Source organism: Ursus maritimus, unplaced genomic scaffold, assembly GCF_017311325.1.
Source record: "Ursus maritimus isolate PB19 unplaced genomic scaffold, ASM1731132v1 scaffold_2, whole genome shotgun sequence".
Taxonomy (NCBI): Eukaryota; Metazoa; Chordata; class Mammalia; order Carnivora; family Ursidae; genus Ursus; species Ursus maritimus.
The window spans coordinates 2,259,147-2,285,142 of record NW_024424452.1 but is presented as its reverse complement, the minus strand read 5'-3'; the positions used below and the strand labels follow the sequence as shown (position 1 = coordinate 2,285,142).

At 47.1% G+C, this 25,996-nt stretch overlaps 1 protein-coding gene across 1 annotated transcript in view; it reads left to right on the top strand.

Moving 5' to 3' along the window:
- The first annotated feature begins 1,474 nt into the window (after nt 1-1,474).
- Nucleotides 1,475-25,996, top strand: part of GNA12 (G protein subunit alpha 12) — a 106,334-nt gene continuing 81,812 nt past the window's right edge. The window contains exon 1 of the mRNA XM_040634711.1: nt 1,475-1,789. Coding sequence (XP_040490645.1) covers nt 1,475-1,789 — 315 coding nt within the window. The remainder of the gene's footprint in view (nt 1,790-25,996) is intronic.

The following is a 25,996-nucleotide window of genomic DNA, read 5'->3' as shown; positions in this document are numbered from 1 at the left end:
GTCAAGCAGAGAAAGACAATTATCATATGATTTCTCTCATCTATGGAACATAAGAACTTGGAAGATCGGTAGGGGAAGAAAGGGATAAAGAAAGGGGGAGTAGTCAGAAGGGGGAATGAAGCATGAGAGACTATGGACTCTGAGAAACTGAGGGTTTCAGAGGGGAGGGGGGTGGGGGAATGGGATAGACTGGTGATGGGTAGTAAGGAGGGCACATATTGCATGGTGCACTGGGTGTTATACACAACTAATGAATCATCGAGCTTTACATCAGAAACCAGGGATATACTGTATGGTGACTAGCATAATAAAAAAAATTTTTTTAATTTTAATATGCTTCAGTTTATTTTTTAACGGACCATGGTTCCCAAATCTGCCCGGTCACCTGGAGATGAAGAGATACCTGAGCTCCTTCCAAGAGATTCTGACTCACGCTTCATCCGGGACAGATACGAATCTGTAATAAGGTCGGCTAACTCTTAGCAAGAACTTACTTGGGTCTCGGCAGCGTGCGAAGTGTTTTACAAATTCATGTGCTCAGTTTATGTCTTTGTAACCATATGAGGTAGTTGCTATGATCGCCCCCATTTTGCAGAGGAGACTGAAGCTAAAAACCGGGTTGGGGGTGGGAGCTGTAAGGGATTGAGGGGAGATGCCAACTCAGCAAATGCAGACCCCAATCACTGTACTACATAAGACTTTTTCGGGGCGGGGTGGGGGGGAGCTTCTGGTGATTCTGTTGCTTAGCCAGCTTTTAGAGAAGACAGACGCCCAGAGGCCATGCCACTCTAAAAGGGTGCATTTGTTAGGAAATGTTTGTCCCCTTCCCCCGTGTTTCTGGAAGGAAAATGGATTAGGAACAGCTTTGCCTGTAAGCCTAAAACGAGCAGCCGCACCTCCTATCGGCATTTTCCAGCAACGCGAAGTCCTCTCAGCGAGCCTCCGGGTCTCACAGGTTGACCCAATCTGGGAACCCAGGGAGCATCTTTCTGTACACCTGGCACTTCTGGTCCCGCCCCGTTTCGCCCATCCCCCAATCATAAGCCCGCTCTCCGTGATTGACGTGACCCCAGAGCAATTATAATTGGCCATGGCGGATGGCCGCTCCGCCTCCCAGGCGACCCCGCCTCCCTTTCATTCTGGAAGAAAGAGCCTCATCCCGGGCGCCCAATGAAAAGCGCCCCCACCCCAAAGATCCCGCCTCCTTCGGCGCTGGCCCCGCCCCGAGGGCGGAGGGACGCCCGCCTCCCGGCGCGGCACGGACCAATCGGAGGGCGCGTTCGCCCGGATGGACGACCGCCGGCCCAATCGCCGGGCTCCGGCGGCGCGCGCTCCGCCCCTCCGCCGGGGCCGAGCGGCGGGCGAGAGCGGGCCTCGGGGCGGCGGCGGCGGCGGACGGACGCGGCCTGAGGGAGCGGCCGGCTGCCGCGCGGGGCTTGCCTCGCCCGCGGCGGGGTCCATGGCCTGAGCGGCCATGTCCGGCGTGGTGCGGACCCTCAGCCGCTGCCTGCTGCCGGCCGAGGCCGGCGGGGCCCGCGAGCGCAGGGCGGGCGGCGGCGGCGGGGCCCGCGATGCGGAGCGCGAGGCGCGGCGGCGCAGCCGGGACATCGACGCGGGGCTGGCCCGCGAGCGGCGCGCCGTGCGGCGCCTCGTCAAGATCCTACTGCTGGGCGCGGGCGAGAGCGGCAAGTCCACCTTCCTCAAGCAGATGCGCATCATCCACGGCCGCGAGTTCGACCAGAAGGCGCTGCTCGAGTTCCGCGACACCATCTTCGACAACATCCTCAAGGTGCGCGCGCCTCCGCGTCCCCGCCCGCGCACCTGCGCCCAGGTGTGCCTAGGTGCGCGCAGGTGCGGCCGCAGCTCCCGGCGGCCGGCTGACCCCGGCTTTGGGGGGGTGGCATGGGAGGGGCCTGGCCGGGGCAGGGGTGCTCACCCCGTCTCCGCGGCAGCCAGACCGCGGCCTCTGGTTCTCTCTTCTTGGGGGCTGGGGGGCGCAGAAGCGAAAAAGCCGGCCGGCTTCGGGGGATGGGGAGCGCCCGGTCCTGGACGCCGGGTCGGGGACGCGCCCTTGCAGAATGGCTTCTGCGCTCTTCCCACAGCCAGCCTCCTGGGTCAGGGAGCCCTCCTTTTCCTGCCCTCCCAGTAAGCGCGGACGAGCGGTGTAGACCAGAGGGAAAACCGGCCGCAAGTCTCTCGGTGGAACTGCTTATTAGGAAAATTTCAGACCTACACGAAGTCCAGAGACTAGAAGGCACCCACGCCCCCTCCCCCACCTTGGGCGCTGGTCTCCTTGCCGTTCGTTTCACCTAGACCCCTGCCCCGTGGCTTGTAGCGAATCCCAGACATCGTGTAACTTCGTTGTAAAGTATTTTAGCGTTTGTCGCCAGAAGATAAGACCTCATTTTAAAAACAGCCACTGTACCCTTATCAGACCTAAGAATTAGTAACTCCTTACTTAATATTCTCAGATATCCAGCTTGGGTTCACATTTCCTCCGCGGCCCTGTAATTGTTTTGTTTGTCTGCATCAGGATACAAAGTAATTCCTTGCTTTGCAACTTTCAGTGTATCTTTTAAGTGATGTGTAATCTTCTGGCTCTCCTGTTCCTTGCTGCTCTTATTCTTGGCAGTTTTGGGGGGGGGGGGACAAAAAACCTGTAGAGTTGACAAAGTCTGGGTTCTAATCTCTCTCTCCTGCGAGTCTGTGCCAAAGGCCCCAAAGAAAGGAAATCTGGAGAAAATTGATCATGAACAGCAGAAAGTAGATTCTCTCCTGCCCCTAGGGTCATTTCGGGGTTTGGTTTTGTTTTGTTTTTTAGTTTATCCCTACTCCTCTCCCTGTCCTCTTACCTACTCTTTCCCAGGCCCATTTTGGGGAAAGCAAATTACAGGTATGTCTCAAAGCAGAGGTAGAGGAGAGTTTGTCATACCAGACAGCTGTCTGGAGACTAGATTTTATGGTGCCCCAAGGGACTTTAAATTTAGCAGAGGTCTGTAGAAACCCATCTGGTACATTTCTTTCACTTCAGCCATGAGGAAGAAGCTCCAGGCCTTGGGGGAAAGTGGCTCCTCATTTGGGACCTGGATGCCCGAACCCTGGGTTGGGACTCCCAGGCCTTCTTCCTTCCAGACTTGCACTGGTATTCCCACTTTCTGTATTTGTTATTAAAATAATTTATTTTAATAGAAATAGCTCTTTTAGAATCTTGCTGGGAATGAAAGGAAGAGAATAATTTGAATGATAAAACACTCCTTTCCTTTTCACCTCTTTCAAAAGCCTCTCTGTGAGTCAGCTTTGGCCAGTACTTCATCAACTTTAAGGCTAGGAGCCCAGTGTGATTCAAGGGGATCCAGTGTGTGCTTAAAATTCCCCTCATCTTCTGGGGTAAAGTGCATGTCATTGTCTTTCTCTATCACAGAGCTAGATTGTATTTCTGCTGCTTTTCTGAACCTCCAAACCAGGCAGGTATAAAAGTATAAAGATTTGGCTGACTCCCACTTTCTTTTAACTCCGGATTTGGCGAAGATGTTTAGAAACATAGAATCTTAAATCTAAGTTGTCGTGTTGAGTGCATTTTAGAAAACTCTGTCTTAACCTATTCCCATTGCACAGAAACGTTAACTTTTACTGACTTCCTAATGAACAGAAATAAGATTTGTTAAACAGTATCCTATTTTCCTTCCCAACTTTTTACTAACTGTAGTTACATTTTAAACTTATTTTATCTGTTGTGACTATTTCAATAACTGGTTAGAAATTTATCTTTCGATTTTTAAAATCAAAAATTCTTCCCCTCGCCACACCATTTTTAGACTGATCATTTGGGAAGAGACCTTTTAAATTAATTGCTTTGTAATGGCTTTAAACAGTGGACTTTTGAATGATACTGTTCAGAATATTTGTGTCTACATAGAGATTTGGTGTTAACAGGCTGTTTTTGAAGCACTCACTCTGTGCTGTGCACATTACCCTGTCCTTCATAAACAACATTAAGTTTTTATCATGCTTCAGATGGTATTGTCCCGTTTAGCCAATGAAAAAATTGAGAATAGAGAGTTTAAAATCTGCTCAAGGTCAGCTGCCTAAGAACCAGGTGGCAGAGCTGGGAACCAAACCTAGTCCTTGTTTTTTAAACTTTAATTTTGGGATAATTGTGGAATCTCATCCAGTTGTAAGAAATAATGCAGAGAGCCCATGTACCCTTTACCCACTTAGCCTTCGTGATAATAGCTTGCAAAACTGTGATACAGTATCACAACCAGGGTATTGGCAATGCGAACATCAAGATACAGAACATTAAGGATCCCTTATGTTGCCTTTTATAACCCCTCCTTTCTTCCCTTCCCTGACTTTAGCAGTAACTAATCAATTCTCCAATTCTATAATACTTATTCATTCCAGATTATTGTGTAAATGAAGCCATGCAGAATCCGACCTCTGTATCATTCTGCATAATTCCCTGGAGAATCACCCAAGTTGTTGTATGTATCCAAAATCAATAGTTGCGTCTTCTGTTTGCTCAGTGGTATCCATGGTACAGATTCACCACAGCACACCATGTAACCATTCAACGCCTCTGGGTTGTTCCAGTTTCCTGCCTATTATGAATAAGTCTGCTATGAACATTCATGTACGTGTATTTGCATGTACACACATCTTCACGCATCTGCGATAAGCACCCAGGAGTGCAGTTGCTCGGTTGTACGGCAGTTGCGTGGTTAATGTCATAACTGTTTTTAGACTGCCTGTACCATTTTGCATCCCCACCAGCCATGTCTGAGTGATCCGCTTTCCCCGCATCCTCGCCAGCATTGGACGGCCCTTTTTTATTTCAGCCTTTCAGAAAGGTGTGCAAGAGCTGGCTCATTGCTGTTTTAATTTTCATTTCCCTGACAGCTAATGATGTAGGACATCTTTTCCTGTGCTTATCTGCCATCCGCATATCCACTTTGGTGCAGTGTCTCCTCCTGTTTTTTTAACCTATTTTCTAGTCTAGTTGCTTGTTTTTTATTGCTTGTTTATTGTGCTTTATTGTTGGTAAATGTTTTGCGAGGTGTTTTTATACATTCTAGATACTCGTCATTTGTCATGTATTATGTTTTGCAGATATTTTCTCCTGATCTGTAGCTTTCCTTTTCATCTTCTTAAAGTCTTTCACAGAGGAAAACTTTTTTTTGATGAAGCCAGTTTGTCCAATTTTTCCGCTTTGTAGGTAACACTTTTGGTATCAAAGCTGAGAACTCTTTGCCCAGCCCTAGATCCCAAGATTTTTTTTTTTCCTGAAAGTTTGGTAGTTTTACATTTTACATTTAAGTCCCTGATCCATTTTCAGTTAATTATCCCACGAAAATGTAGGAGGTTTAGGTGGAGGTTTATGACTGTTTTTTGGTTTTGTTGTTTTTGCCTCGAATGCTCAATTGTTCAAACACCATGTGTTGAAAAGAATGTGCTGCTTCCATTGAACTGCTTTTGCTCCTTTGTCAAAAATTAGTTGGCATATTTGTGTGGATCTATTTCTGAGTTCTCTGTCCTGTCCCACTGATCTGTAAGTCTTTCCTGCTATTATATTCCGTTGATTACCTTATACAGTAAGCCTTAATATCAGATAGAGTGCTTTCTCCCACTTCATTTTCCTTTTTCAAGATTGACTTAGCTCTTCTAGGGCCTCTGCCTTTCCATATGTATCTTAGAATAAGTTTGTGTCTATTAAAAAAAAAATCTTGCTGGGATTTTGATAGCAATTGCACTAAATTTTGGGGAGAATTGACATCTCTACCATATCAAGTCTTCCAATCCATGAACATGGTATGTCTTTATTTCTATCTTCTTGATTTCTTTATCAGCATTTTGCAGTTCTCAGCAGACAGATCTGGTATGTGTTTTGAGTTTATACCAAGTATCTTGCCTTCCTTAGAGCAATTATAAATGATACTGTGTTTTGTTTTGGTTTGGTTTCCACACGCTCTTTGTTCATAGACAGCAATGCAATTGATATTTCTGTCTTGATTTTGTGTCCTGTAATCTTGCTGAATACACTTAATGGTTCTAAGGGCTTTCTTATAGATTCTTTGGGATTTTCTGTACCGATCATCATGTTCCTTGCAAATAGGAACTGTTTTATGTCTTCTTTTCCAATAGGCATACTTTTTATTTCTTTTTCTTGCCTTACTGCAGTGGCGAGAACTTCCGGTATTATGTTGCATGGGAATGGTGAGAGGCTTATCTTCTGTTTCTTTCTGGTGTCGCTGATTTTTCTTTTATTTTCGTCAGTCTGCTTAGAAGTTTATCATTTTTCCCCCTTGAAGAACCAGCTTTTTATTTCATTAACTGTATGGCCTTCCTCTTTTCAATATCATGTATTTCTGTTCATATTTCCTTTTACTTCCTTTGGGTTTATTTTGCTCTTTTCCCCTGACTTTCTTGAGGTAGAGATTTGGATTATTTATTTGAGACTTTTCCTCTCTTCTAATGTAAGCATTTTAAGTGCTATAAATTTCCTGCACTGTTTTAGCTGTGTCCACATATTTTGATATGTTGTATTTAACTTTTATTCAGTGTTATGTGTATTTTTGTTTCTTTTCAGATATTTTCTTTGACCCATGGATTATTTAGAAGCGTGTTATAGTTTCCAAGACTGTAGAGATTTTCCTGCTATATTTCTGTTATTGATTTCTATGACTTTATTAAAGTCAGAGAACATATTTTGTATGATTTCATTTCTTTTAAATACTTAAGGTTTGTTTTATGGCCCAGAATATGGTCCATCATGATATATATTCTGTGAGCCTTTGTTGGTGAATGTTCATGGACACTTGAACAAAATGTATCTGTTGCTTGGTGGCATTTTCTACACATGTCAAGTACTGTTGTTGATGGTGGTGTTAAGTTGTGTGTTCTTACTGATTTTCTCTTTAGTATTTCTGTCGGTTGCTGAGAGTGTGGTGTGGAGGTCTCCCAACTATAATTGTGTATTTGTGTGTTTCTCCTTTTGCTCTATCAATTTTTGCCTCATGCATTTTGAGACTCTGTTGTGTGGTGTATAAACAGGATTATTATGAGTTCCTGGTGGATTGATCCTTTTGTCATTATGTAATGTTCTTTGTCTCCAGTAATTTTCTTTGCTCTGAAGTCTACTTTATCAGGAATTTTAATATAACCACTCTTTTTTTTTTAATGAATGCTTTCATGTTGATATTTTCCCAACCCTTAAACCTACCCACATTGTTGCTTTGAAGTGAGTTTCTTATAGACAACATGTTGTTATATATATATATTTTTTTATTTTTATTTTTTATTTTTTTAAGATTTTATTTATTTATTTGACAGAGATAGAGACAGCCAGTGAGAGAGGGAACACAAGCAGGGGGAGTGGGAGAGGAAGAAGCAGGCTCCTAGCGGAGGAGCCTGATGTGGGGCTCGATCCCATAACGCCGGGATCATGCCCTGAGCCGAAGGCAGACGTTTAACCGCTGTGCCACCCAGGCGCCCCTATATTTTTTTTTATTCTGTCAATCTTTGTGAGTATTTAGGCCATTTACCTTTAAGGTAGGGTAATTAATATGTTAGGGCATAAGTTTCCCATTTCGTTATTTTTCTGTTTCTTTTATTTTACTTTCCTGTGGATTATTTAAACATGTTTTAGGATTCCATCTTGATCCACTGATGATTAATTTTTGAGTGTGCCAAATGAGGTTTACAATATACATGCATTGCTTACCCAGTGCACTGTGAAGTGTGGGAACTTTACTTCCATTTAGATCCCTTTACTCTCCCCACTTCTTAAATATGCATGTTTTAAGTATTTATTATTATACTTTGAGTCCCACATCAGATGGTTTTATGTCAGTCTTCAAATATGATTTAAGAAACTTGTGAGAAGTAGGATGGTTTGTTTTATTTACCCCTATTTTTACCTACTCTGATGGTCGTCTTTTTCCTCCCCCGAGTTTCTGAGCCTTCTGTTACCCTTTCCTTTCTATTCGGAGAACTTCCTTAGCCATTCTTAAGGGTGGCTTTGCTTACAACAAATTCAACTTTCCTACATCCAACAATGTCTTTGAGAACTCTGCCAGTTATAGAATTCACAGTTGACACATTCTTTTAGTACTTGAAAAATGTGCCTTATTCTTGCCTCCCTGGTTTCAGATGAGAAATCCACTGTCATTTGAATTGCTCTTTCTCTGTAAGTCAGTGTGTTCTGTCTCTCTGGTTGCCTTTAAGATCGCTCATTCGTCCTTTAGTTTCCAGAGTTTAACTATGACTTGTCTGGACATAAGTCTTTCAGTTTGTTATGTTTAGAGCTTGCTCAGCTTCTCGAATCTGTGCATTTGTGTCTTTTGCCAAACTTGGGAAATTTCCAGCCATTATTTCTTCAAATACTTTTTCATCCCCACTGTTTGTCCCCTCCCTCTGAGACTGGTGATAGGAGGGTCAGTGGCTCTTATTACTGATCTCTAGGTCCCTGAGCCTCTGTTGCCCTGTTCAGTGGGATGTGATATCAGCTCCCCCTGGCCTGGCTGATCCCGGGAGTATTAGGAGCAGCAGGGTGGCAACCAGCCCAGCCTCCCCCCTCCTTTTTCTGCCCTCTGGGACCGGGCGAGGGTGGAGGCTCCTCTCCCCACTGATGCCACCCTGGCTGGGCAGTTGGAGCACCTCCTGCATTTCCAGGCAGGGGCTAGGAGAGGAGATCCTTGCTTGGTCCTGCCAACATTACCTAGGCCACTTCGAAGATGCTTCCTAGTTCTGCAGGGCAGGAAGGGGAAATGGGACATGAACTTTTCTTTCAACCCTCCTGAAACCTCAGTGGGTGATGTATGTGGTTTTTCTGTTGCTATTTGGCTAGAATAGGATAGGTGTTGCCAAAACAGTTGTCTGTTGTAAGATCCCCCTTTTCCCAGTCCTTCTGCTGAGAGGAAGAAGCTTTTTCCCAGAGCTCTTTCCATCTGCGCCTTTTGGCTGTTCCAGCTTGGAGGCTGTGCAGCGCCCTGTCCCAGACAGGTAGGAAGGGTACCTGGGAACTCACGGCCACGTGGTCCTCAGGTCCTGAAGTCCCAGGCAGCCTGCCTTCATGTCTCCACCATCTTTCCTATGCTTGCTTGTTGTGTTCTGTCCAGAGCGTCCTTAGTGGTAAGGGAGAGGACCCAAGAGGAATGGGGGTACTCCATCTTGGCAGAACCAGAAGTTTCCATTGTTCTGGTCTTTTGATTACAGGTCAGGGACTCCTCCTTCAGGATCACAGTTGTTCCTGAATTTGAACCTATCATTTCTTTAACTTTATCACCTCACAGTACCCTCTGCAGGGATTATTTGAATCTATTTTTTGAATTCTATTTTTGAAATCTAGTATTTGAATTCGTTGCTTTGACCTCCTGTAAATATTCCCAGTAAGACTTCTTATTCATTTTTTTCATTTTTATAATCTTAAAGATGTGAGTCTCTTCCTCTCTGTGTGGGCCGTCCATAAAGTTTGCATATGTGGTGTTTCAGAACTTGTGTGATAACACCTCTGGTGATGGCAGGCGCCTCGGCATTTGTGTGGAAAGCTTCAGACCAGCTTGGCTTTATCTCCCAGGGCCCCCACCCCCCTCATCTGTACTTTCAGAAGCCAGTCGTGAGGACCGAATCCCACCTCCCGTTGGAAGTAGATACACTGTGAGCCGTTTGAAAGGTTAGCGTTTTTCCGTGGACAGGAAATCCCAGTACCACGCACACAGTTGTGTGCGTGTCTCATTTAACCACCCAGAGCTGGGCCCTCCTCGTGTATCTTTGTGAGGATGATTTAGAAACCTTGTGAAGAGGGGATTATTAGAACTAGTGGTCTCCTGTTGACACTGAAACAAAAAAAATTCAACGAACGCTTTTTGACCATATGCGCAAGGTGATGTGCTTGGTGCTGGTGGGGAAGGGGTTAGTTAATAGTGTATCGTGCTCAGCATCTACCCTGCACAGGCGCTCTGACTAGCGGGGAGACGGTTGCACGCTTTAATATAAAGTCTGAATGTATGCCACGTTAAGTGCCATTGTGAACTCAGTGAGAACAGGGAAGATTAATTCTGGCTGAGCTACCCGAAAAAGCCTATGAAGGAAGTGTGATTTGAGCCGGCCTCTGAAGGCTCCATGGAGTTTTAGCAGGTGGAGAGGAACATACAAATGAGGCCCTCTCAATGCCACGCATGTCTACCAGTTAGAGGACCGAGAATTCTAATAGTATGGAGTATTAAGAAGGAGTGTAGGAGCTGGACGGAACTTTCTAGTGCAGAGGACTGGTCATAATGCAGTGGCTGGCTAGAGACCTCGGTCAGGATGCTCTTTTTTTTTTTTTTTTAAAGATTTTATTTATTTATTCGACAGAGATAGAGACAGCCAGAGAGAGAGGGAACACAAGCAGGGGGAGTGGGAGAGGAAGAAGCAGGCTCATAGCAGAGGAGCCTGATGTGGGGCTCGATCCCACAACGCCGGGATCACGCCCTGAGCCGAAGGCAGACGCCCAACCTCTATGCCACCCAGGCGCCCCTCGGTCAGGATGCTCTTTATCTCAAAGCCATGGACCTGCTCCCTAGAAAGTTCATACACGTGCACGTAGTTTAAAGGGGTCCCTCGCCATCCTAAGCATCAAAGTGGGCCTACTTATGTTCTGTGGACTGCAGGTTAAGAAATTTTGTCATAGAATATCTAAGATTATATTAAATTTTTGTAAATTAAAATCTTTTTTAGGATTGTTTGCTGTGTTGTTACTTTTGACGAAGGCGAAGGAGGATAGGACTTTGAGGAGGCCCCCACTGCTGTTCTGTATTCTTCAGCACTTCGAAACTCCTGGCCTGCAGAGTCTTTGTTTCTGGGTTCAGAATCCCTTTGTGCTTGATGCTACAGTGGGTTTGCGTGAGAGCAGAAGGCTGAATTACTTCCAGGGTCCGGGAGAACAGTTGGGCTTTGACTGCCTTGTTGGCTAATTGCATTTAAGTAAGCAAATTTAGTTCTACACCTGGACACACACGGTTGGTCCTCTGATAATACCAAGAAACAAAAATCTCTTTTTCTGTCGGTTAACAAAATCCCGAGGCCCCTCTGGCCCTTTTTGGGGATTCAGGGCACGTGGACAGCTGGCCTTCCCCTCCAGCTTTCAGGCTGACATGTTGGTTAACCGAACCGATTTTAGGGGAGCAGTTTTAACCCTCAGTCATCTGTCACGTGAGACTTGAAACATAGCTGCGTTTGATGTTAGATGGTGTTCTGTTGACAGCACATAATTATTTTCTGTTATTATGTAGTTGAGAATGAGGACATGGATCCTATCGGTTGTAAATGGAACTGAAGATTCATACTTAAGGCTTATCTGGAGATGTAATTACAGGGCGGTCTTCAAGCCAACGAAGCTAATGTGTGCCGGACCTGGCGCTTGACCTGCGTCACCCCGAGGGTGGCACCCTCCCTTGAAGACACACGGCTTTATTTCCTGAGCTAACTCTTGTAGTTTGTATTTCAACAAAAGCAGCGCTCTTCTTCGCCTCTTCTGCCCAGCAGGCGGGACAGAGCAGCTGCGTAGTTTCACCTGATGGTCCTTCGAGTGAGCAGAATATGAAGAGTAGTTACTGACCACTGATTAGCTTTTCTGAATGATTCTTTCGTGCATGAAGATGTTTGTCTGTGTCCATTGGGGTCCACGTTCAGGTGGGCCCAGGCACATTGGGGCGTGGAAAGGAAGACCCAGTTTGCGTTCTGCAGTAGTGTGTCGGGCAGCCGGCATTCCTGTGCTGGTTCGGCGGGCTGGGTCCATCTGGAACTTGTGCTCCCGAAGTGCCGTGGCCGGAGGACAGAAAAGGGATAGTTGTTAACTCTTGGGAGTATTTGCAAGTGGATAGAAAGGAGCTGGAGGGCAGCCCTACAGTTGTCCGGGGTACCAGGAAAATGGTCCCCACCCCTGCTCTCTTGAGCAGAGGCCGAGTAGACAGCATCTCTCTCTGAACTTGGGCATCTGTTCTACTGTCTAGCCTAAAACCATGGCCCCAGGTTTGCCTAGTGGCTCTGATACATCCAGGTTCAGCAGTGAAGACTAATCTTAATGAATACTGACTGGTGCTAGCCAGTGGACCCAGGCCTGAGGGAGTCAGCTCCTGAAACAGGAGCAGAAACGAAGCCACCGGAATACTGACTCAGAATCTGTGTGCTATGTAGTGTCAATATCATCATTGCCTTGCTGGAAGGTTCTCTGGTGACTGTGCGTGTGTGGGTCCCATCCGGCCCTTGAGTGCCTGTCTGCGGCAGTCAAAGGGAGGGTCCCTGCTGTACCCAGGGAAGGCCAGGGTAGATGTCAGGGCCGCAGCCAGACCTGCTCCCGGCCTTCAGAGCTAGGCCCCTTGCTGTGCTGTGTGCACCTGCCTACTTGGCTTGTGTGGGGACAGGAAACGGGAGGGCAGGGCAGGAGAGGGGACATCCCTGGTGAAGTCACCTGAAGGACGGGAGCCCCAGCCTAGCTGAAGGAGGCCGTCACGATCGTCCGCAGGGTTTACGATGAGCTCCATCTGGACTTGTGTCTGGGATAGATCAGCAACCAGGCTGCCGAGAAACCTGTCACGGTGCCGGGCGCTGGTCCAGGGGCACGTGCTCCGCAGCCGCTGACGGAGCCCCGCGTGATGCCGAGGGCCGGCCTTTTTGGGGTAAGATGGTGCTCATCCTAGCGGGCAAGTTACACAGCCTTCCCGGCAAAAGACTTGACATTTACTGAGGAAGGAACGGGAGTGATTATTTAAACTCACCTTACTGCTGGTTTCTGTTACAGGTGAAAGGGAGTAGCTGCTTCAGAAGTTTGTTTTTTGAATTTTTGTTTTATTTTATTTTAAGACATTTTTTTTTTATTTGAGAGAAAGCGCATGCGAGCATGAGCAGGGGGAGCGACAGGCAGAGGGAGAGGGAGAAGCAGATTCCCCGCTGAGCAGGGAGCCCGACACAGGGCTCCATCCTAGGACCCTGGGATCATGACCTGAGCTGAAGGCAGACATTTAACCAGCTGAGCCCCCCAGGAGCCCCTGTTTTGGGCATTGTTATAACACGGGATGTTTAATCTGTGTTTTCCATCGATACCAGTTCTGTTTCTGCAGTTGTTAGCGCAGCTGGGATGATCCCAGACTATATATTTGTGGCCACTTACATGTTTTCTCAAGGAAACGAAGCTCCGAAGCTCCGTAATTCTTGTTTTAGGATGGGGAAGGGAAGAGTTTTCCCCTAGGACTCTGACGACTTGATTAGAGACCTGGAGGTGAAAAGGCCAAGGGTGGAGCGACGTGGGAAAGCAGAGCCTCCCTGAGAGGCTCGCTGGTCAGGATTGAGAGATGGAAGACTGGCTCTTTACCTTCTTATCAGTACATATTGATAGGATCATAAAGAAGTGCGATTGTGTTCCTGAACACACATGCCAGCACTACCAGCGCGTCCTCCTTCAAGCCGATGTCTCATTAAAAGTAATCATCTCGGGGGGCTCCTGGGGAGCTCAGTCCTTAAGCGTCTGCCTTCGGCTCAGGGCGTGATCCCAGCGTTCTGGGATCGAGCCCCACATCAGGCTCCGACGCTGGGAGCCTGCTTCTTCCTCTCCCACTCCCCCTGCTTGTGTTCCCTCTCTCGCTGGCTGTCTCTCTCTGTCAAATAAATAAATAAAATCTTAAAAAAAAAAAAAAAAAGTAATCATCTTGGGAAGCCGCGCCAGCAGATCCTGATGAAGTGTGTGTTTATGTAGGAGATGCTGCAGAAGCCGTGAGGACAGGCCTGCCCAGAGGGAAGAATATATTCTCTGTGCATCGGGAGCTTCGGTTTTTGTGTTTGAGGCCCCTTCTCTCGTCCCTCCTTTGATCCTCAGTAACCCTGTCAAGTCAGGTTGAGGGTTTTACTCTGATGGGGGGGGTTCAGCTCCAGTACTTTCTTTCCTTCCCTCCCCATCCCCCGTGCTGATGAGGGGAGGAGGGAGCGGCTGGACCAGTGAGTTTTGGAGAAGGAAGGATGTGCTGGTCTCTGGCCCTCGAGGCTCCCTGCTCTGGAGCTGCCCTGCCCATCAGGGAGCTAGCATTCCTTTCCCGGCCTTAGCCGTAGGGGCAGTCCCACCTGTGTCTCTGTCCGTCCAGCCATGCCAGAGAATGCTCACTGCTCACCAGTTTGTGGGAACATTAAGGGCTTGACAGAACCTTGGACTCCCTGGGTTTCTACCCTCCGCAGTGTCCCTCACTTCAGCCCTTCCTTCCCGAAGCAGCTCTTACGCCGGGGAGCTCGCCCGGGCGGCCCCTCACCTCTGGACCTGCTTCTTGGCACTGAGTTGTCACAGGTGCCCCTGCAGCACTCGGACCCACTTGACAGTGTTCTGTGGAACAGCACAAGCTACAAGCCCTCCTTCCACGTGACAGCTTTAGACTTCTTTTATTTATTCAACGATTCCCTACATACTGCAGAAATAACTAAGAACAAAACTGAGTTTTCCTCCCCCTCCATCCCCCCCCATGGGTAGAGCTGCCCTCAGCCCCGCACGGTGGCCTCATAACCCTAACGTACTTTTGAGTTGGATTTGCCGGGACTGGAGGCCGAAAGCACGGGCATCCCAAGGCAGGAAGGCCCCGGCTCTGTGGTGAGCTGGAAGGCAAGAATTCAGGCAGGGCGGTGAAGAGAGAGCACGGCCGATGCCCTGAGGCAGTAAGGCGAGAAAGCCGCTGGCAGGGAAGGAGTTGGAAGAAAGCGCCGTTGAAGCACTGGACGGCAAGGTGGGAGAGTGAACCTGGTCGGAGCTGCCTGGGCCGCGGCAAGTCCAGTGCAGTGGGCGGCGGTTGCAGAGCTTCGAGTGGGGATTGCCTTGATTCACTTGTTAAATACCCGTCTGGGGCAGCCCGTGAGGATGGCGCAGGTCCACCTGCTGGGATGCGTCTGTGCATTTACACATACGTGTGAATCTATTTAAAAATAATCTTACATGCGAATATAAAACAATTCACCAGAAATCATCAAGGAAGGGAAAGAGGCCTTATTACCCATGTAGGTTGAACTGTATGAAATTCTGATTTTTGACCCTTTTTGACCTCCAGAAAAGGCAGTTTCATATGGTCCAACCTAACATTTCAAAAGCACTGCAGCCAAAGGCAGAAAGATGATTCTCGGGCCATGTAGTTCATCTCTGGGCCTCAGCCCCAACCCCCAACAGTAATGTTGAGGGATGAGGGTGGGTCAGCACAGCCCCGAACATCCTCGCTAGTCCCCTCCAGTTTGGAGAGAAGGAGACCCGCGGTCTGGAATGGAGCCCTGGGAAAAGTTAGGGAAAGCGCTGAGAAGCAAAGGGACCTTGGCAGAGGCAGACTGTGTGCTGAGCCAAAGCTCACGAGACGGGAAGTGAGCTTGAAGTACAGGACATTTCGTAGGGTTTCGGAAGAAAGCTCCCTGTGCCCCAGACGGGGCTCCAGCTTCCTTTCCCTCGCTGCCCTCAGACAAAAATTGAAAGCAGCCTCCATCTGTCACACTCCGCTCTGTCTGGGAAGACAAATGAGGTAGAAATGCTATCTGGGAAACTGCCCCAGAGTCCTTCTGCGAAGAACAGGTTGGTGGGGAGACTCGCCTGGCACTCTGAGTCCTGCGTCCAAACGGGTGTCCGTGAGTGGCAGGCAAGAGGCAGGCGAGCACCTGAGTCTGGGAAAGGTGTGCTGTGAAAGCATTTACTATGTAAGACCAGAGCCCAGGGGTCTGATAAATGATAACATGAGAAAAAAGGGACAACTGCAGGGTTAGCGAGACACTGAAAAGTCACACATGCCATTATAGGTCTCCTGTAAGTCATGCCGGAAGGGCCTGCACAGAAACGTCTTCGGCACGCGGGGACGGGTCCGGTCCCGCCACCACTGATCTCCCTCGGTTGGGGAAGCGGCATTGGGCGCCAGCCAGAGCGCTGCGGGCATCTGCAGGGAGACTCGCACCTAAACCCCACGTCCAAGGAAGCCTTCCTGTGCTCTCCCCTGTGCCCGCAGAGGCGGACGAAGGCCGCGCTGTTCTCTCGTCGCTCGGACTGTGAACCGTTCCGGGTGAGGACTGCAGGCGGGCTCTGTGCTGCTCCCCGCCTCTGTGTCCCCCTGTGAGCCCTTCAGACTCCACAGCAGAGAACGGGCCGTTGGGGTGTGGGTCTGTGCACAAAAGAAGGATCTGTCTGAGCAGAGGGAAACTTACTTCTTTGGGCACCTGCTAAGCTGAGGTCCTCGAGAGCAGAATGGCTGCATTGGTGTTGCTTTCCTAGTGTGCACACGTCACGGGAGCGGGAAGCTTCGTAACAACGCTGGCCTTTCTCCCGCCCGCCTCCTTGGTGCCGTAGAACCGCACTGACTCCTTCCGCGTGTGTGTGGCCTTACGGTTTTTAGATCTTTCACGCAGTTCTCTTGTTCGTGAACTGTGGCAGCTTCCTAATCACAGGCGAAGGGCAGGGTAGGGGCCACACTTCAGATGAGAAAACTGAGGGTCGGCCCTTTGTAACCCATGACTCTGCCTAATGGGAGCTGGCGAGCGTGGACTGTGTTAACTTAGGCCCGGCTTTCTTAAATGGGGGCGTGTTGCTTAAGGCGTGATCACCTTCGCAGTAGCGGTTCATGGTTTCCCTGCACTAGGACAGCAGTGGTGGGTTTGTGAACTCCGGCGCAGTGGGACAGCTGTCACAGGTGAGCCCGAGCACCGCCGAATCTCACGGGGGACGCCACGCAGAGCTCAGAAACGCACACTCCCACCTCAGCAGTTCACGCACTGTGACCTGTTGTACAAGGATGTATAACCGTACCAGGAAAATACCAGAAGAGTAACAAAATGCCACCTGTTTATTTCTGTGAAGCCATTATGAGTTTATTTTTTTAAATGTTCCCTACAGTAAACATTTTAGACAGTGTCTTGTAATCATATTGTATAGTGTGTCCTTAGGAATATATCCTATATTATTAACGTAATTAATATAGCTATAATAAATATAATTTATATAACGAAACGATCCAATGGTGATTACTTAAAGCCATTTTTCCCCTATGTCAACTCTCTACAGCTACAAGGACGTTTCCATTTTTAATTGTAGGTGTTTTAACTTAATTTGTGGTTTGAATCTTCCTTTAGAATTTTTGTAATCTTGAATATTTTCAGAATGTGTAAATATTTACCAAGGAGACCACAGCATCTTTAGCATTTTTTTCAACATTTTTTTTTTAATTGGAAACGTGTCTTGTTTCTTAATGCTCAGTAACCAAGAAAAGAGCCACCACGTTGCCTGAGCTCTCTTTCCTGTATCTGGTACAAAGTAAAACTCTCTGACAACGTAAATGCCTTTTTCTTGTCTTTCATTAATTTTAAAAATCAATAACATTATTAAAACTTAAGTATTGGGTATAGGTGTTAAATGTAGGTGTTTTTGAAGTAGACCGAAAAACAAGTCTTAAGCCTTCTAAAAAAAAACTGTGTCTACCGTTTTTATGGGTAATTGGTGATACCCGTGAATAGGTTTTTTTTTTTTTGTACTGTTTTTATGACTAATACTCAGGTAATTGTTTCCTTGATTATGACTTTTCCCCCAAATAGTCTTGACACTGATTCTGTCATCTAACCTATTTTATATAAACAGCGTGATCCAAGAGGAGACCCTTGAGTACTCAGTAGATGGAATCACAGATAAGTCACTGTTAGAGGGTCTGTAGGGGTGTTGTCTGGAGGAAAGGTTCTTCCCTGCACAGAAACATTCTTATTTCAGACTGGGACAAGTCAAGGGTGCCAGGTGCTAATCTAATTCAGAGATGCTGTGGAGTTTCTAGTCTGTTAAGTAAAAGAAAAAAAGAAATTACGCATACCTACTAGAAAGGAAGAGACAAAATTAGCATTATAAGTGGTAAATATCACCCAGAATGTTGTTGGAATTAAACACAGTTCCAGAAGTGGCTGGATGCAAAATAAATGTTTGTGTTTGAACATGTGCACGCATGTACTTTCCTACAATAGAAAAGTATCCTGGGTAAGGGAGGGAAAAATAAAATAAGACAAAATCAGAGAGGGAGACAAACCATAAGAGACTCAACTCTAGGAAACAAACCGAGGGTTCCTAGAAGGGAGGGGAGGGGGTTGGGGGAATGGGGGAATTGGGTGATGGGCATTAAGGAGGGCAGGTGATGTAAAGAGCACTGGGTGTTGTATGCAACTGATGAATCACCTCTACCTCTGAAACTAATGCTATACTATATGTTAATTAATTGAATTTAAATAAAATTAAAAAAAGAACTTGTCCCATTCACAACAGCAACCTAGGATAAAATACTAGAGGAGTAAGCAAGAGAGTAAAACCTATATGTTGAAAGCTATAAAAGTTTACTGAAGAACGTAAAGACTGAGAAAAAATTTTTTGGAAGTAGAAATTCTTGATACTGTAATAATGCCAGATTATGACTTGAACACAGTGCTAGTCAAATCCCAATTTGTTTTTCTTAGAACTGGACAGAATGATTCTGAGATTTGCATGATGAATGTATTCTAGGAAAAAGTGCTGTGTGTTTGGGGCAGTTACCATGAGAAATGCCAAAGTGCGGTAACGCTGCCATGATTAAAGCAGGGTTGTACCGGCTCAGGACCAGGCAGTGGGCCGGTGGGGTAGACCCAAATCCCAGACCGACCCACTGCACCAGGGCCTTTAGAATATCATGAACGGAGGCTTTCAGAACAGTGGGGGAATGAGGGATGGTTGAAGAAATGGTGCTGTGGAAATGGCTAGTCATTTAGGAAAACAATAAAGTTAGATCCCTGTCTAATGCCCTAATTCTGTTTGATTAAAGGGGAAAATATTAGAATCAAAATACTAGAATAAAATGTAGATGGGTACTTCTGGGATCTCAGGCTAAGGAAGGCCTTTCGGATTATTTTGCCAAAGACAGAGAGGATAAAAGGGATGGGGGATGGATCTTTTTGACTCCATAACAATTCCTTAAATTCTGCTTGGCGTAAAAGAGCATGAAGTTGAACAAACCGGAAAGTAGTATTTACGGGATATGATAAAAATGGATGTCCTTGGTCCTCTGATAGTCTTCCATCTGCTGGTAATTTCCAGGTTTACACATTTAGCCCTGACTGTACCCTTGATTTCTGGACTTCAGCTGAGTGTGTAATGGGCATCTCGTATGTGACGTGCAGAACCGAACTCCTGACCCCTCGTCCCACTGTCCTCTCCCTGGTCCTGCAGTCGTGCCCTGGGTGGCCTCTGAAGGAGTCCTTCTGCTGGCTATGCTCTCGGTTTGGGTGCTTTAACAGGACAGCAGTATTTAAATTTCAGTCCAACATCAAAAACTTGACCGGCAAAATTGCTTTGATATGAAAGCTCTGCTTTTTGCATGATCGGGGTGAAAATCACATAACATAAAATTAACCATTTGAAAGTGAACAGTTCAGCGGCATTTAGTACATTCACTGTGTTGTACAGCCATCCCCTCTGACTAGTTCCAGGATATTTTCACCACCCCAAAGGGAAAACTGGACTCAGTAAGCTGTCGCTCCCTGTTACCACCTCCCCCAGCACCTGCTAATCTGTGCTCTCTCTTTGCATTTACCTGTTCTGAGTATTTCATAGAAACGTGTTTAGCCTTTATGTCTAGTTTTTTTTCACTTAACACTGTTTTTTAAGTTAATAAGCCTTTTTTTTAAGTATTTATTAGAGAGATCAGAAGCTGGGGGGAGGGGTAGAGGGAGAAGCAGACTCCCCGTGGAGCAGGGAGCCCTACTCAGGGCTCAATTGCAGGACCCTGGGATCATGACCTGAGCCAAAGGCAGATGCTTAACCGACTGAGCCACCCAAGCGCCCCTATAAGCCTTTTTTTTTTTTTTTTTAAGAGCAGTTTTAGGTTTACAGAAAAACTGAGTTGAAGGTACAGACTTCCACACACCTCATCCTTCCCCCTCCTCAGAGTCTCCCTGTTGTTAACATTCTGTACAGGATGGTACATTGTTAGTATTGACAAACCAGTATCAATACATTATTGTTCATTAAAGTCCATAGTTACATTCAGGCCCACTCTTGGTGGCGTACAGATTTGTGGATTTTGACAAATGTATCCACCATCACAGAATCACACAGAATAGTTTTGCTACTCTAAAAATCCCCTGCATCCTACCTTTTCATCCCTCCCTCCTTTCCACCCAACCCCTGGTGACCACTGATTTTTTTTTTCAAATATTTTATTTATTTGAGAGAGAGAGCATGAGAGAGAGAGAGAGTATGAGCAGGGGGGAGGGTTAGAGGGAGAGGGAGAAGCAGACTCCCTGCTGAGCAGGGAGCCAGAGTGGGGCTCAGTCCCAGGACCCTGAGATCATGACCTGAGCCAAAGGCAGACGCTTCACCGACTGAGCCACGCAGGTAACCTATGTGACCACTGATCTTTCACCATAGATTTGCCCTTTCCAGAACATCCTATCGTATGAAGCCTTTTCAGGCTGTCTTCTGCCATTTAGCAATATACGTTGAACGTTGCTCCATGTCTTTTCGTGGCTTGGTAGCTCATTTCTTTTTAGTGCTGAATAATATCCCACTGTCCGGGTGGACCACGGTTTGTTTGTTCATTTACCTGTTCACGGATACCTTAGCTGCTCCCAGTTTTTGGCAATTATGAAGAAAGCTGCTGTACACGCTTGTGTGCACGTTTTTGAGTAGATAAAAATTTTTAATTCATTTGCTAAGTGCCAAGGAGTGTGATTGCTGGTCAGAGTTCAATTTTGTAAAAAAAAAAAAAAAAAAGAAGAAAGAAGAAAGAAAGAAAAGATTCCCATGCGGTCTTTTGGCATGGCTGTACCGTCCTGCGTTCCCGCAGCCGTGACTGAAAGTTGCTCTTGCTCCGTACTGTCACCAGCATTTGGTGTTGTCAGTGTTCTGGGCTCCAGCCACTCTCATGGGTGCAGAGTGGCATCTCGTTAGAATTTGCAGTTCCCTAATGACATACGATGTGGCCCATTTGTCATGTGCTTGTTTGCCCTCTCTCTGGTGAGCTTCAGATCTTTTGCCCGTTATTTGGGTTGTTTCTGATTGTGGAATTTTAAGAGTTCTTTGTATATTTTGAGTACTGGTCCCTTATCGGACGTGTGTTGCGATGATTTTCTCCCAGCCCGAGACTCGTCTTCTCATTCCCTTCAGCGTAACGTTGGAGGGCCGCAGCACGCACCGGCACCGCCCTCCTCCTTACTCGCACTCCGCTGTGCGAGGGGACCGCATTCTGCTTCTCCAGCCCTCAGCGGATGGACGTGTGGCTCATGTCCCCCTTTGGGCTCCTATGGATGATGCTGCTGTGGACATTCACGTGTGGGCAGGTGTTTTGTGTGAACGTGTTTTTGTTTCTCTTGGGTGTATACCTGGGAGTGGGATCGCTGGAACACGTACGTTCAGCAGTCGGAGGAGCAGCGGCTGCACCATTTCACGTTCCCTCTGGTCTCGAGGGTTCCGGTGTCACCTCCTCGCCCGCAGCTGCTGTCGTCTGCCTTCTTCATGACCGCACTTGGGGTTCTGATGTGCGTTTCAGCGTGCCACTGGGGATCTTCTCATGTGTTTTATTTGTCTTGCTGTGCTTTTAAGACTCTTCTTTTTAACTTCTTGACTCTCACTTCCTACTTAATCAAACCTATGTAAGGAGTCGTCATATTTTTTAATAAAATATATATATATCTATAATTTGAAAGCTACTGACTATTTTTGCCATTCTGATGCCAAAGAATTGGAAATATGAAGAGATATTAAAGAGTTTTTTTATTACTATTTTAAAGAGAATGTTGAGATCCTAAAATTGGGATGAAAATACTTGCAAGGCATGCTCTTCTCCACTGTCTGGGTTGCTGTGTGCCTGCATTTCCTCAACAGCCGTTTTGCTGGTTTGTCTGCTTTGAATGCCTATTCCTTTCATACCCTTCACATGACTGTCAGCGTGAGCCTTCTCAGACGGTTTTCAGAAGGCTGTGTTTCTGCTTCAGAAATTATAGTAACCCTTGTCTCCCTTTAGACCCCGCAACTTCTAAGCCAGAACTGACCACAGTAGCTATCTGTTGGCATGGATGTGCTCCCTGGCCTTGCTAGGATGGCTCCTTACCTCCCAGGGCCTTGTTTTTTACCTGACGCTTTCCTCACTGCTTGGCTTCTGTATATTTCCACACTGACTCTGGGAAAAGGGAAAGGCCTCCTCCTGAACTGCGGGTGGGAATTCACATCTGGCAGGTTCTCTGGGCCCCTCTGCCCTTGCGGCTCAGCTCTCTGCCCTGCAGGGTGACCTGCACGGGTTTGGTGTTCTCTGGCTTCTGCGTGGTCGAGAGCCGTCCTCCTACGGCCTGAGGGTTGTATTTCAAGTTCACCTAGACCACCTGGTGGAGCATGGAATCTCAAGTCAAGATTTTGGTCTATAGTGATCTGGCCACAGATGAGGGGTGGGAAGGGAGGAGCATGAAATCGGGGCATTTGCTCCCCCCGTGTTTTTTTTTCCAGTGCCCCTCACACCTTTGTAATTAATCCGCAGTCTGAGTGTGCTGTTTGTTTCCTGCTGGTAACCCGGATTGATTTAGGGCCTACAATAACCTCTCTTTGAAGGGCCAGCCCATGATTAAAGCTGGTCAGAGGGACTTGTGTTAGCACCCAGGACCAGGGCATCACTCTGTGTGACCCGAGACAGGAGCCTCCCTCCGGGGTGCACTGTGAGTGCCTGCTCACCTCCCCTTGTCTGGGCCTTTCCCTGTGCATGCAACCCCCGGCAGTCTTGGGAAAGTGCGGAGTCCCATTCAGTAGGCTGGGGAGAGAGAGGGCCTGTGGTGTGGCATTTCTGGGGAGCTCCCAGGTGGGGTCCAGGCTGCTGCTGGTCCTCACCACACTTAGAATAGCAAGGGTGTGTGCCGCAGCCGTGATTCCCAACACTGACAACCGAGAGCACCTAACTGCCAGCAGTAGTGGGTACTTTGTTCAAGGATAGAGTGCAGTGGGTACCACACAGCCATTGAGAAGTCATTTCACTCATATTTATTGAACGTCCCCGTGTGTTAGGTGCTTAGGATGCATCGGTGGAAAGAAAATCCCTGTCCTCTAGAGCTTATACTCTAGTGTGGGAAATAGGCGGCCAACGTAATCAATGTTAACTTCTCTAGAACATTAGAAGGTGTGAGGTGCCATGGGAAAAGGAAGAAGAGCAGAGGGAGGGAGGAGGAGGGGAGCGGAGGAGAGTGGCCTGGAGAGAGCCTGCTGTCAGAGGTGACATGTGAGCAGTGAGGAGGCTGGGAGCTAGCAGGGGGACATGGAGACAGTGCTTCCCACAGAGAAAATGCCAAGAGCCTGGAGCCTGGAAACTGGGTGGCAGCTTGGAACCAGGAGGAAACACCCTCCCCGCCCCAGAAAGGGGAAGGGACTGAGAAGGGGTGCAGATCCAGTGGGGCCTTGCAGGCCCTTGGAGAGACTCTGGCTTTATGTCTGTGGGATACAGGCTCCACGTGACAGTTTTCCCCCAGAGGAGTGACCCGATCGATCAGAGTTGGACATTCAAGAGTTAGTGTTTGCTGTCACTTGGGAGGAGGAATCTGGGGTGTCCGGGGTAGAGATGGTGAGAAATGACCCAGGTTCTGGGAATGTTTTGAAGGTATTGGTATTGAAAATAATATATTTGAGACATGAAAACACGCTTGTGTTATGTTTAACCGAAAAAGAAGTGACCTATTACTCTGCAACGTCCGAGGTTTGAGTGTTAAATAAATAAATAAATGCTGAGGGCGGGGGGCATGATTATATTCACCAAAATGTATTGAGTAGTTATCTCTCACTAAAAGGATTTATCCTTATTTTTGCTTGCTTATGTAAGCACATGTATTACTTTTATCGAAAGCTTTAAACAACTGTCCTTTTCTATGCAGTTTACCGCATGCCCTTTATTCCATCAAGATCATTCATTTGCAATGCACTTTATAGATATTAACGTATATTTTGCACTTTATTGTGTCTGCAACATGCTTTTTAAATTTTTTAGTTAATACTGTGTGTCTGTCCAACTAGAATTCAAGATCCTTTGAGGTTCAGGATGTCCTTTTGATTCTCTCTGTACTCCACCTCATAGCAGATTCTTCTAAGTGCTTATTGGATGAATTGTTCCGTTCTTTTGAAGAAGGACTGGGCCCCTTCCAAAATGTTTTTCTTTTTCTGTATCTCCAGAGGTTTGCTATGGGTGTGATTGAAAGACCAAGAATGTCTGATTCTTTCTGTCTCTCATCTCCTCTGCACATTCTCCATTCCTGTGACCTTCCCCAGGCGCTCATCCTGTCCCATCAGAAGTTTCTCCCTCTGAGCTCACCGAAATTGTAGACCCGGGACACAGTTTGTCCTTCCTGCTATCGATACTTCAGTTAGATCAGTAGCCCGTTCTATAAATAGTCTTGTCCCTGCAGTTACAGAGAAACAGGGCCCTTGGGTTTAATGGTGGGCGTGGTGTACGTTGGGGAGGAGGACCCATCCGTGCTGGGGGCTGGCTCTGGACTGTTCAGCAAGTGTGGAAGAGCCCTTCCAGCAAAGCCAGCCACAGAAGCCTCAGACCGGACTTTTTATCGTTACAAATAACGTACGAAGAGTCGCTAAGAATTAAAATGACTTGTCTCAAGGCATAGTAGTGGTTGCTAACTGTAGTGTTCCTGAAAGGCTTATTGTTGCTAATCTCTTAAACCATATTGAATTCTGGTAAGCGTGAGGTCAGGGAACGGGCATCAGGAACTCTGATGATAAATCCAGTGCTTTTAGGAGCGGCTTTAGCAGACCATCTTGGGGGGTGGGAGCCGAGGATGTTAATTTTATCCAGCTCCTTTGCAAGTCACTGTCTTTATCTTCAGTAGGGCTTGAGAAAGGGACTCCCTTAAGATAGGTCTTAGGTTTGGGAGGTAAGAGTGTGGCGGATCTAACGTCCCCCTTATTCAGAATTGCTACTCCTGGTTAATGGACACTCTACAGATGCTGGTTCAGATGGGAAGATTGTCTTTGAATTCTGAGGATATTGTCCAGTGACATGTGGGAGGTGAAACAAACAAAAAACCTGCAAAGTGGAACATCTCAAAGGGAAAGTAGTGGCCGTCAGCAGCTTCAGAATTTGCAAATTTAGATAAAAAGTTATAAAAACAGAACATAGGAAAGCCGAGTAGGTAGGTTCTAACATTTTTTAAAGCTAGATTTATTAAGAAATTGTCATGTCAGTCTGAATCTTTTCAGTTTGTGTGCCTGTGTTACATTTTTACCTGGTTCTAATCGGTGCATGCCAGTCCCGGGTGCACGTGCGGGGACCTGACCCCACGCACCCTGTATCCCTGAGGCCCGGCGCGGTGCGGGCATGCAGGAGGCAGTCGTGTATTTGTTGGATGTACAAATAAGTGCTTTTATAGGAAAGAAGGCTGAAAGAACTCGAAAATCAAATTTTAATTTTGATGATCTCATAAAATATTTTTCATGTTTTAATAACACGAAGGTCAGGACCTTCCGTGTATTTCCTGGCGACTAGCGCTGTGCTGGTAGGGTGGGGAAGGGAAGAATCGCCTACCTGGTCTTGCGTAGTGCTCTCTTGCTAAGGCGGAGTGGAAGTGGAATAGAGGGCACAGAGGGGAGGACAGTTGGAGGAGCCACCGTCACCCACTGGGGAGTGTACGTGGTGAGTCGCTTCGCTCTGGGCCACCCAGTGAGTTAGCGGGGAGTTGCAGCCTTGTTTCCTTATATAGAGTCCTGCCTACGGATTGGGAGTTTCGTGAGTAGCTGATAAAGGCGATTCTCTATTCATTATTCCATGTAACTGAAAACACGTGGGTCTGGTTTCTCTCTGCGGTCAGTTGGGGGCTGACATCCATTTTCTCACAGTTGTATTTACTACTGAAAGAAATGCTGGTGGATTAGTTCATTCACATGATCTTTCCGCAGGGGGGCAGGGGAAGGGGAAAGACTTTGGGCACCTGAGCAGAGGAAGCGGCAGGTTTCCCACTGTTGGAAGGAGTCTCCCGAAAT